The sequence below is a fragment of the Zerene cesonia genome, chromosome 13 (assembly GCF_012273895.1).
Source record: "Zerene cesonia ecotype Mississippi chromosome 13, Zerene_cesonia_1.1, whole genome shotgun sequence".
Lineage (NCBI taxonomy): Eukaryota > Metazoa > Arthropoda > Insecta > Lepidoptera > Pieridae > Zerene > Zerene cesonia.
The window spans coordinates 5,523,329-5,532,587 of NC_052114.1; the positions used below are offsets into that span (position 1 = coordinate 5,523,329).

Sequence of the window (9,259 nt, forward strand, 5' to 3'; positions counted from 1 at the left end):
CACACCTCACACCTTACCCCAGTGTATCGCATGCCTTATAGAATAATTGTATTTCAGTGCGCGGATCGCCTTCCAGTGCCGCTTTAATGGATGCGAGTTTAGTAATAAACGATGTTATGTTCCTTTCCGTGACAAATATATTTTAGACGATAGAAAACGATGTATACTTATATAGAACTGTTTTTTTTTTTATTTATAGTAGGGTAACGATCTTTTGTTTTATGGAAATCAAATGGATTTCTAAATGTAAACAGTGGTTTCGTAAATGATACATGCGCATGTACGCGATGATCGTAAGAGATATTTAAATCAAAAACGGTTAAAAAAACTTATATTGCGAGATGTTCGTTGAGTGTAATCATCCTTATTTCAAATATTTAATACTAAAATATTGTTTTATCATAATTCCTTTGGAAGATTAATTGTATTCTTAATATAATATCAAACTTACGCCTTACATGTAAATAATTAATATGTCATAGAAATAGAATCTTTAGATTAACAACCTATGTTATCCATTGAAAATTTTTGATAATTGGCTGTAAGCTTACATAATATGCTTAAAGTTTTATTTATTCTTTTGTTATTTAATGAATATGATCGTATTTTGGAATGGCGTATGTAATAGCGTATGAGTGTATGTGTGATTGGTATTCTAATTTTGAGTAATTATTAAGTTAGTTGTCTTTTAAGAATGACGACACTATATATCAACAATTTAACATATATAATTACTAATGTTAACCACCGCTTTTGAAAATATTATTGAAACTTGTCCATTGGTTAACATTTTTAAGTGAAATAAGCACGGTTCTCCAAAATACACATAGCCGCCACAGCCAAATTTCAATACTATCTCCATTACAGTATATGACAAGATTATTATATTAATTGTACATATGTTCCCCTATAGCTTATATTACCTAGTGATATACTTATCCCACCTTAACAATGTCTCCCATATTTAATTGATAAAACAAATTATATGACGCCATTGTGTTCAATTTACAACTTTCAGCATTTAATTTTCTATAATCCTTTACTGGTCAATTTCAACCTCTTGTTGTGTCTCTATCTTTAAAGGATATTTAATTATAATTTTAAGTATTAATTGTAGCATAAAATATCCGGGTATGTTTGACAAATGATTTATTGTTGATATTTCAAGATAAAAGTGTTAACTGACATATCATTTGCTGAACCCTTTACAGTATATAACAAGTTGTTCTCATAATTTGCAAATTTACATAACAGTATTTTGAAATAACGTAGCAAATTGTTATAGTATCGACTACTCGAAGTAAGGTGCATTTATTAAAATATCAAGGTCCTTCCCTGCGTTAATTTGTAAACAATTTGCTTGAAGGTTAATCAGTAAATGTTGGTCTGTGTAGCTTAAAAACAAACATAGTTTTATATAACTATATATACATATTCCGAAATGAAATACGTAATAGTCTAAAAGTTTTTGCTGTTTTCATTATAAAAGTTTATATTATAATGTATAAGTTGCAGTTTATTTGATACTAGTGCCATTGAGCCAGTTCCTTTTTAAATTAATAATAATATTAATTAATGACTTTACCGACTCCATATTATATTAATATTATCATAGTGCAGCTACGTCTCACCCATTACACAGTATAATATTATATAATTTTATACAACCTAAAAACTGTTTTTCATTTTTAGGACTCCCGTTTAATGTTTGTTATGAAGTCTTTATTTTGAAATTTGTTTGAATTTTTGACGTAATACATAATAAACTTTCACTATACTTTCAATTCGCAAATATTGAAAGCATTGATTCAAGGGTCAGAATTAATCTTATCTTAATATATAAACTATTTGTCCGCACTAAACTGCTTAGCTGATTTTAATCAAATTGCACTCCGTGTGTAGTTTGATCCAACTTAAAAGATAGGATAGTTTATAATTTTATTATTTCACTTACGATTAATACAATCCGGGCGGAAACGGAGCGTGCAGTTAGTTAATGTATATGTAGTGAACAGATCAACCGATGTTCCCAAAATCGGAGGTTCTCAATTTATATGCTTTATTTTTTTGCTCGGTAATGCCGTGAGTTTTGAACCGATTTAAGTTATTTTAAGACTTAAGTTTAGACGTAAAATGACTATAAGTAAATAAAATAATTAATGTGTTTATCTCTTCTCTATATATATAAAATTCTCGTGTCACAATGTTAGTTAGCATACTCCTAAACGGCTGGATCGATTCTCACGAAATTTTGTGTGCTTGTCGGGCAGGTATATCTGAGAATCGATCAACATCTATTTTTCATACCCCTAAATGATAAAGGCAGAAGAACGTTTGCCTGGTCAGCTAGTAAAATATATTATATACTTACAGATTGCATAAATTGGTCACTTATTAAATCATTGACTCTCAATTTTGTTAAAAAGGTCATTTCAAAAGAAAAATTTGGGTATATATTTGCTGTGCTTAAAGATCTACTATAGCGCCGGGTGGCTGCCCTTAACCCAGTGAGTAGTAGCCGTTATAATGTTGTCATGAAAGAAGGTAAATGGGTCCATCAACGTTGATTCACGTTATTCTACGGTAGCAATTGATATTTATTATTTAGTGATTTATATTTTGAACAATAGCTATTTAATGCTTAATCTATGATATTGTTCTTGAGATCTTGTAGCTATAACCACAGAACAATAAGTACAAGTACAGAAACATCATTTCCCGTAACCAATCATAGAAATAGCCAATCTTTCTGCGAAGCAACTAAGCTCAATTTAGCTCGCATATGTGTTCAGTGTAGGAATACCTCGCTAACGAGATATTCCCACGAGTTTTGCCGATTTCTAATACGCGTAACTCTGTTGCTTTGTGACGCAGAGTGCCGCGATATCTATAGCGGTAGGGTTATATAATATTTCCGAAAAAAATTAATAATCGAATTTGTAGGCACTTATCACTGTAAGTATGGCCGAGTGGTGGAGGCCAGCTATAACGTAGTATGTCACTCTATCTTAGCTGTATAACTTTGTAACTACTGTTAACTTTTTTTTACAGAGTAACTAGTTCGTAAGCTGTGATTGATACCACGGAGTAAGTACTAATATAAATATACATAAAATTCGTGTCGCGTTGTTTGTCCGCGATATGCTCTTAAACTACTCAACCAATTTTAATGAAATTTGCACACCCTGTGCAGTTTGATCCAATTTAAAAGATGAGATATATTATTTCAATTATTATAAAATAATACCCGTCGGAGCCGGGACGTGCAGCTAGTATACTTTGACAAGTAACTAGTTCTCACTTCTTAATCTGTGCTTGAAAATTGAAATTTGACAGCGTCAATGACATCTAAACCTTTGAAAGACATGAAATATCGGGAAAAGTATATTACAAATAAAATAAAATAAATAAAGGCATTGTTGTAAATTTATACATATTTTTTAGTTTTTTAACAAATTGCTATCGACTGCAAATTTCAGTAGGTACTTCACAGATTTTTTAATGGCAGATCAAGAACGATTACAGCGTATTAAAGGTTATTTTTTTTAAATATAATATTCAGTAAAAGCTATTGTAAGGTACTATGGAAATTATTATTTTAATTTTAGCCGGTGCATTTTTGGCCTCTGTTGCTGGAATATCAGCATTTGTGGGTTTTGGAGCTACATTATCTGCAGCAAGAAAATCAGATCCAAAATATTTCAACAAAGGTTCATATAATTTATATGTTCATTTATGTTACGGTGATGGGCCGTTTTTATCAACAATATAATAGTGTCGACTCACTTAACAATCTGATCCCTGTAATTAATTGTAATTCGAAATATGTACAAATATTCCATAGTTATTTTTTACAATCTTCACCTCAATATAACACAATTGAACAGCCAAATACCTTTATGTTCCATCACAATTTTGCGACACTAATTTCTTCTGTCGGTTAAATCTTTTTCAATCCAATTGATTTAATTTAGTTCATATCTGAATTAAATATTATGATGAAACATAAACTTTTTATTGTTCTTTAATTTACTAAATTCGACATGCATATATTTAATTAAGGTTTACAGGGTGGTGTGGAATTAGCTGATGCAGGAGCTATACTTGCTTTGAGAGCTCTTGGTTGGGGCACACTTTATGCAATAGCTGGTACCTCCTGTTTGTGTTACGGAATATGGAAATTATCAGGTGCAAGAGATGTGAGTTAAAGCATTTTTGTTCTTTTAAATTTGATGGTAAAATATGATAACATAAATACATAAGATAATTATATTAATAATTCCATATATTAGAAAGGTTATCTTGACTCATTTCCTAGGAGTTATTGCTCCATACTGAGATCTTTTATTCATTTCTCGTTTTTATGATTTTGCTATGTTTTTGCTTTTATGATGTTGAATGCTTTGCAGCTCAAGGAGTTTAGAATTAAAATGGGGAACTTGCTGCCTGTTTTACCAAAGAATAATCCACCACAATCAAGAACTGAATTTAGTGGACTTAATGATCTATTGACATACTTATCAGAAGACTATGGAAAAAAGAAATAAAACTAAAGCATGTGTATAATAATTTATATAAACTTAGAAGTAGTTATAATAAATTGCTAATTACTTAAATCTTGTTTAATTATCATTTCTTCTTTATATGCAGGTCCTTCATTGCAGCTTTTATTGCATGTATATATAGCTAATATGCCCCAATCAATGCTATTGATCTCAATGCCAATGTTGATAAAATTCAGAAGCTGTGGCATAATCTAAAATCAAAGTGAACATTCATTAAAACAAATAATCATTACTTGTCTAAGCCATTCATTTATGCATATTACCTGAAACTCAAATTGTCTTGGTTCATTACAGTATGAGCATTTAGGGATGTCAATATTATCTGCTTGAGCTGTTATCCATAAGGGAACACCACCTCTATCATAGCGTAATACTTGATCTGGGTGTCGTGCTATTCTTTTACTAAATTTGTTGAAAACTTTGTCATCTGGGATTTTCCCAGTGTATTCTTCCAATTCACTCTCATTAATGTCACTCATAGTGCCAGCTTTTTTCTCTTTTATTAAATGTTTTAATTTTTCCATCTCCTGATTTTCATCTACATGTTTAACTTTTTCCTAATGAAAATAACAAGAAAAGTAAGTTTAATTGTTGGTTATAGACACATATAAACATTTTTGTTTAGATATTTGTACTATCATATAATTTTATACATTTATTAGACAGTATAGAAATAAAACTTTCATATTATGATTTAAGTCAAATACCCATAATAACCTGAACAATTTTTTTTTTAAAGTTCCATCAGTTTTTATCTGTACAACTCAACTGTACTAGTCATTCTAATTTTAACAATTCAAATTATAACATACTTGATCTTCTTCATCCACAATCAGTTCCCATTCTTTAAAAAGTAATGATTTTGCAGCTTCTGTTACTATGAAGTTACTATTATCTGTCTGAAAACAATAGAATATTATTGCTGTGTTAATTATATGGATAAATTATATACATTTAAGTTGTTATTAATTATAAAACAATATGTATTACCTCATTTGAGTTACAACACAATTCCTTGTGTCCTTTTTGCCAGTGTATTATTTGATGCTTTCTACTACAGTAAAATTCTTTCTTACATTTTGCGCAATGAGAAGGTGCCTTGACACCACAAACATTACATAATTTTGGCCATTTATCCATAGGAAATGTCTAAAAAGCAAGAATATTTAAATAGAATACAAATTGATTTTTATAAAAAAATATTATATGTACTTTTAACAACATCTTTACATTGTACCTCATTTTGGTCTTCCTTATAAGGTTCAAACGAATAGAAATCGTTCTTCCGTGGTAGCTGACTACGGAACACCTTGAAGTTATTTGCAGAATTTGGGCGGCAACATTCTCCATTTTTACACACAAAAATAAAAATAGTTCTATGAAAACTGTCTTCTTTTTCCTCATATGGTGCATAAACCTGCTCAAATATATTCAACATAAGGAATAACATACACCTGTGTAGGACTATAAATAAGTTGGCTTTTACCTACTTGACATAAAAATATCATAACTTCATTGCATTGATTGCAAGTAAGTTCAGAGGGGGCAGGAATATTTCTTAAGTCTAGCCATGCTGGTTTGCCTCCGACTTTACTTGGAAAAAACCTTGGGTGTAAAAGCCAAGATTCTTTCTCGTCTAAAAAACCTATATCCACAACATTCTCAGTCATATTGCAGAACTCGCGGAAACGATAAATGCACTGTTAATGGTTATACAGCTGTATATATTGACTTAGCAGGTTTTTAAAACACAAATTTGGATTTTCTACGAAGGGTTAACAAGTTAAATGAATAGTTTTAAATTAAAGCGAATAAACACAAGTGTGTACTGTACACTTGCATAAAAATAAGTTAACACGTGTGACGTGACATTTGATAACTGACATTTCGTAATATTATCCCTAACTCTCTGATGACATTGTTATTATTTTGTTATTGTTACATTGTTAAATAGCAACTACCAATAGCTTTACCTAGTATAAATTATATTATCTTTGACTTTTCGCAATATGGCTTTCAGTTTATTGGTCATTGATAGTTTTAGATATTACTAATTAGACGGATCAAAAAAAAAATATTTTTGATAAAATTAGTAAGTATAGATAAATTAGTTCTACTCAACTCAACTCAACAATTAGTTCTACAAAATGTAGTATTAGAGTTTCAATTTCCTTCCAAATTAAATGGTTAACGTCTAGCAGTATATAAGTGTATAATCTATGGTTAACGTCTATTGTAATTCATAATTGTCAGCGTCAAGTGTCAATTAATATCAAAATAACAATGTGGTCTAGATATTATTATTTTTTTTAAATATAAGCATTTAGTATATAATAAATCAATACAACAGTGATACTTGTATATTATAAAATGAAGGATAAAACTAATATTTTAGAACTATTTGCTTGTGCAAAAAATAGGGAAACTTACCTTAAAGTTTGTGCCCCAATGGTTAGGTATAGTAAAGTGCAATTTAGAAACCTCGTAAAAATGTTAGTATTATTATTTTAAAATTCTTACTAATATGTAAAATATTCTGTTTTTCTAGACATTGTATTACGTCTTGTTTCATTTCAGGTACGACGTCGATTTAACTTTTACCCCAATGATTTTGGCAAACTCTTTTTGTCAAAATTCAAAGGCAAGATCTAATGAATTTGTAACTACATTTGATGATACTCCATTGATAGTGCAATTTGCGGCCAATAATGTCAACGATTTCGTAGATGCTTCTAAATTAGTTTATCAATATGCAGATGGTGTTGATTTGAACTGTGGTTGTCCTCAAAGATGGGCTATAAAAGATGGATATGGCAGTTCATTACTATCTAAGCCGGAAATAATTCACGACCTAGTAAGATGTGTCAAGAATAGTCTTCCACATGACTTTACCGTTTCTGTTAAAATTAGGATAATGAGTGAATTAAAAAAAACAATAACGATGTGCCAACAAATGGAGAAATGTGGAGTAGATTTTCTCACTGTTCATGGTCGGACTCCCACTCAGAAAAACAGTGAGCCTATTCATGTAGAGTCTATGAAAACTGTTTTGAGCACCCTTAGCATACCAATAATAGCTAATGGTGGAGTTAAAACATTGGATGAAGCTGAACAATTGTACGAAGTTCTTAAATGTGATGGAGTTATGTCGGCTAGTGGTATCCTTAGTAATCCGGCAATGTTTAGTGGAGAAACAATTACTCCCATGAGTTGCATAAGGGCTTGGATGAATTTGAAGAATATAAGTGGGGATAGAATAAGCTTTCAATGTTACCATCATCATTTAGTTTTTATGCTAGAAAAATTACTAAGCAAAAAACAAAAACAAGTTTTTAACTACCTCAGTACTTTCAAGGATGTTGATGATTATATATTGACTCATATACTTGATAGTGATATTATAGAAAATAAACATGCAATTGGTAACTTTATCTCTTGTGATTTTGATGAGAGTATCACAAGTAAGCATGGAAAGAAATGTAGGGGTTGTGGGATGAGTGTATGTTATTGTTCATGTATTAATAATTATGACTATGAATCTAGGGATGGTAATTTTTTTAGTTCTTATGTTAATACAAATGATGATGTGGACTATATGGATAGTAATATATTTGAAGAAAAAATATTATAGCTATTTAACATGTTGTATACTTTTTATTTTATTTTTACCTTCCTTCATATAATTTTGGTAATGTACATATGTAACCTATAGAAACACATTCAACACTTCTGACAATGAAGAAACTGTCCACCAACAAGCGCATCCTCAGATTATGCCCAGACTCCACATCCCAATATTCAGTAACATTGTTTGTTCGTTTAGTTGAGACTTGACAACATAGACCATAGATTATACACTTATATACAGACTAGGATACACAATAATGTATAATATGTTGAGAGTTCACATTATGGCCTTGTGTATGTTATTATATTATTTGAAAAAAGAAGCATTTTTAAAATTTTCAAAAATATTTAAATTAGTATATGATCCTACCAATCCTACTATATTATATTATATTATATTATTATTATAATATTATAAATGCGAAAGTTTGTAAGGATGTGTGTGCGTTTGTTGCTCTTTCACGCAAAAACTACAGAATAGATTGCAATGAAATTTAGTACGTAGATTACTGTACAACTGGAATAACATATAGTCAACTTTCTATCCCGATATTCTTACGGGATATGGAATTACGCGGATGAAACCGTGGGGTGCAGCTAGTATTAAATATTTTATGAAATAAAGCAACAGCCATATTGTAGATAAGGAAAGTACTTTATGTTACTTTTATACTTGTACCAAATCGCGGTCGTGATTTATTTGATAGATTACTAGCTTTCCGCCCGTGAATTCATAACAAAACCCGCTTAATTTCTATATCCTTTCTCAGGTCTCAAGCTATTCTATCTTATTCTGTATTTCACCCAAATCGCTTTGAGGTTTGGACGTGATGAAGAGGCAGACAGACAGATAGAGCTACTTTCGCTTTTATATCCATGGTAAGCTGTCTGTTAATCAATTGATGTTTCTGTACTTTTCAACATTTTTTAACACTTAAATCGATACTGGCATGAGTATCAGATTCCAGATTGTGCTGAAGTAAGATAGTAGTAAGCTTTAAGTATGCTGTATACTGGCTACACATTTATGTATGCAGATTGATGAGTAATAGGCACGTTAAAAGGAA

The 9,259-nt window shown here is 30.4% G+C and overlaps 3 protein-coding genes across 3 annotated transcripts; 2 read left to right on the forward strand and 1 right to left on the reverse strand.

Annotated features, from left to right (window-relative positions):
• The first annotated feature begins 3,341 nt into the window (after nucleotides 1–3,341).
• Nucleotides 3,342–4,586, forward strand: LOC119831446 (transmembrane protein 242-like). Its single transcript, XM_038354784.1, has 4 exons — nucleotides 3,342–3,535; nucleotides 3,609–3,710; nucleotides 4,063–4,199; nucleotides 4,410–4,586. Exons 1-4 carry the CDS (start codon nucleotides 3,502–3,504, stop codon nucleotides 4,545–4,547), a joined length of 411 nt encoding a protein of 136 aa, XP_038210712.1. The 5' UTR covers nucleotides 3,342–3,501; the 3' UTR covers nucleotides 4,548–4,586.
• On the reverse strand, nucleotides 4,574–6,461 carry LOC119831445 (programmed cell death protein 2-like). Its single transcript, XM_038354783.1, has 6 exons — nucleotides 6,056–6,461; nucleotides 5,803–5,982; nucleotides 5,556–5,714; nucleotides 5,378–5,464; nucleotides 4,829–5,122; nucleotides 4,574–4,756 (listed from the first exon to the last, which is right to left on the reverse strand). Exons 1-6 carry the CDS (start codon nucleotides 6,233–6,235, stop codon nucleotides 4,604–4,606), a joined length of 1,053 nt encoding a protein of 350 aa, XP_038210711.1. The 5' UTR covers nucleotides 6,236–6,461; the 3' UTR covers nucleotides 4,574–4,603.
• A 387-nt stretch (nucleotides 6,462–6,848) lies between these two features.
• On the forward strand, nucleotides 6,849–8,341 carry LOC119831153 (tRNA-dihydrouridine(20a/20b) synthase [NAD(P)+]-like). The gene is made up of 2 exons (XM_038354424.1): nucleotides 6,849–7,057; nucleotides 7,143–8,341. The coding sequence occupies exons 1-2, from the start codon at nucleotides 6,936–6,938 to the stop codon at nucleotides 8,194–8,196; spliced, it is 1,176 nt and encodes a 391-aa protein (XP_038210352.1). The 5' UTR covers nucleotides 6,849–6,935; the 3' UTR covers nucleotides 8,197–8,341.
• Nucleotides 8,342–9,259: the final 918 nt, after the last annotated feature.

Coding starts and splice junctions, on each gene's coding strand:
- LOC119831446 (XM_038354784.1), top strand. CDS start 3,502: ATGGCAGATCAAGAACGATTACAGCGTATTAAAG. Junction 3,536..3,608: donor ACGATTACAGCGTATTAAAG/GTTATTTTTTTT, acceptor TTTTAATTTTAG/CCGGTGCATTTTTGGCCTCT. Junction 3,711..4,062: donor TCCAAAATATTTCAACAAAG/GTTCATATAATT, acceptor TATTTAATTAAG/GTTTACAGGGTGGTGTGGAA.
- LOC119831153 (XM_038354424.1), top strand. CDS start 6,936: ATGAAGGATAAAACTAATATTTTAGAACTATTTGCTTGTGCAAAAAAT. Junction 7,058..7,142: donor TTTAGAAACCTCGTAAAAAT/GTTAGTATTATT, acceptor GTTTCATTTCAG/GTACGACGTCGATTTAACTT.
- LOC119831445 (XM_038354783.1), bottom strand. CDS start 6,235: ATGACTGAGAATGTTGTGGATATAGGTTTTTTAGACGAGAAAGAATCT. Junction 5,465..5,555: donor TGTGTTGTAACTCAAATGAG/GTAATACATATT, acceptor TATTGTTTTCAG/ACAGATAATAGTAACTTCAT. Junction 4,757..4,828: donor CAAGACAATTTGAGTTTCAG/GTAATATGCATA, acceptor CTTTGATTTTAG/ATTATGCCACAGCTTCTGAA.